At 42.7% G+C, this 2500-nt stretch overlaps 1 protein-coding gene across 1 annotated transcript in view; it reads right to left on the reverse strand.

Moving 5' to 3' along the window:
• l(2)41Ab (lethal (2) 41Ab) overlaps positions 1-2500 on the reverse strand; it is a 13918-nt gene that overhangs the window by 10768 nt on the left and 650 nt on the right. Inside the window, exons 2-4 of the mRNA XM_070138452.1 lie at positions 2119-2255; positions 1331-1417; positions 826-958 (exon numbers count right to left, since the gene is read on the reverse strand). Of these exons, the coding sequence (XP_069994553.1) occupies positions 826-958; positions 1331-1417; positions 2119-2255 (357 nt within the window). The remainder of the gene's footprint in view (positions 1-825; positions 959-1330; positions 1418-2118; positions 2256-2500) is intronic.

The raw sequence follows: 2500 nt of genomic DNA on the forward strand, positions 1-2500 counted from the left end.
CGGTGTGTGGCAAGCAAGGTCATGGCGCGACCAGTCAGCGGGATGTTTCCTGTCGCGTGGCTGCGATGATGAATCCGCATGGCGAGGAACTCGGCTCGGTGTAGAGATGTTTTTGAGTGGTCCGCGTCCTTGGTGATATGTGGTCCAGCTGGGGTCCGGATATCGACACGGCGCTGGCGGCAACAGACGAGGTAGATGCTATGTTCAGCAGCGTCTGTTATCCGGACTTGGGGACATCTCAGCGGGACTGGGTGACAGTGTGCTTGGCAGGGGTGCTGGTGGGGAGGCGTTGTATAAGTTCGCTTTCACCGCTGCCGCCAGTTATAAGAGCCCAAATGTTGGGTCCTACAAGAGTTTGGTAGAGTGCGAGCTTAGGGTTTAAGGTAGACAACCAAGATGTCTTGACTCCTTTACTGAATAAGGTGTTGGAGTGCGGCAGCTCCTCGGAGCGAGGTGTTGCTCCTCGGCTCCTCGGCTCGGGAGTCTGCCTGATCTATACACTGGTTTAAAGATCGCACCGTCACGTTGTTAGCATACGACGAACGGTGATGAACAAGGAAGCGTCACAGCAATACATAGCTCTTGAGGAAGAGACAGGCAACACAACATTCTAATGTCTGGTGAGGCAAGAAGGGAGGAATGAACAGAGGAAGCAATGGTCAGGCGTATATGCTTATGTATATGTATGTGTGAAGATACGTATGTGACAAACATGTAAGATTATATTTATGTATCATATAGTAATTAAATATAGATATAGCTGGGTTACGCACACACAACACAACACACACAGAGCTTCATTCTCTCTCATACCCTCTCACCTACCGTGCTTCTTCGCCTGGTTGAGAGCGTCCACCACCGACTTCTCCTCTTCCTTGGCGTGCTGGAGGGTATCTTGGGCCGTCTGTCTCGCCTGTCTGATGCGTTTCCTCTCGCTCTTTATCTTGTCGAGGTTCACCTGGGACGACAATCAGGCACAGTGGTAGAATTTGGTTATTTGGTATTTATTGTTCATGATAATTATCTTCTGTTATCTGTTTATTGTTGTTTATGTTGATTAATTGGGTGATCTTTTTTGGCAGGCAGGCAGGTTGCGATTCATATTGGAAAGTTTCGTTATGTTTACATTTCGGTATGTATTCAGTCAGTCAACCATTAATCAGTTCATGAAATAAAGAATAAATACTTCCCACGAAAAAATGCTGCAAAGGGATTCAATCAGTGAATCTCAATCTTACAAATAAATTGAAATAAAGAATTAAATACTCTTCCTCAAGACATGATGCGGTTATTTTCCGAAGCAAATAAATAGCAGAGAAAAACAACTAACCTGTGCTCGTGTGACTGACTGCTGCACGTCGAACAGCTGGGCGCCGAGAGTGACGTTTTCTTGGCGGAAATCTTCAGTCTGTTGTAGCTGAGATACGGTCGTCGGATTAGCAAAAGAGGGAGGAAGGGAAGTTTGGGAATAAAGATGGGAAATGTGAAAAGAGAAAAGCGTGGGCTCTGATGGAGGTAGAAGGGGGAAATTGGAAACGGGGGATACGTAAGTTTTGATGAATGGGAGGAGAATGAGAGAAGGGGAACTGTGGTTTCTATAAAGGTAGAAGAAGAAGGAGACAGGTTAAAATGGAAAAGGGGATAAGGGAAAATATGAATTCTGAACAAGGTTGGAGAGGAAAACAACACAACCTATGATAATGGGGGAAATGTAGGATTTGTTAAAGGTGGAAGTTAATAATAAAAATATTGGGAAATAAGGAGAGGGATAAAAAAAAAAAATAACAGGAGATAGTCCCAAATGGTACGGGATAAAAAAAAAAAAAAATAGAAGGCCAAACAAGAGGGGATTGAATAGAAAAAAAAAACAGAGCCAAGGCATTTTCTGATGTTTGTCTGCGACATGCAAGGACGATAATAGCCGAATATCGTGCAATTATTCTTTTCCTTTTGTTTTTTTCGGCGCTTACATCAACCCTGCGTCTTAATTCTCCTGTTATATCACAGCATATCATAAAAATCTATTATTATTATTAATAGCAAAACCAATACCAAATGACAAAACAACAATAACCTCAATTTTCCTCAGTAATTCCTCCCCGGAGCCCTGTTGCTTACCAGCTGGCGAAGGCGTAATTGCAATTGATCTTTCTCCTGCAGGAGCTGCCTTCTCTTGGCCTCCTGGAAGCGCTTGAGCAGAGGGTGGTCCGGCCCCAGGGTGTTCAGGACTGATGACCAGGAAGGAACAGGTACACCTTTTAGGGAAAGAAAAGAAAATTTCTTAATTAGCTTGCATATTTTATCTTGTAGTCTATTTCACGATTATAAATGTTTTGTTGACTATTACATGTACAAGATTTTTTTGTATTTGTTTATTTATATGATTCTGAATATGCTTTTAGTTTTAATGATACTTTTTGCGTTACTGTTTTCAATATAAAGGCCAACATCTTTATAAATCCGCTATCAATAATAACTTCTCATTTTTATGGGAGTGCTG

The sequence above is a fragment of the Penaeus vannamei genome, chromosome 24, assembly GCF_042767895.1.
Source record: "Penaeus vannamei isolate JL-2024 chromosome 24, ASM4276789v1, whole genome shotgun sequence".
In the NCBI taxonomy this organism is placed as follows: Eukaryota; Metazoa; Arthropoda; class Malacostraca; order Decapoda; family Penaeidae; genus Penaeus; species Penaeus vannamei.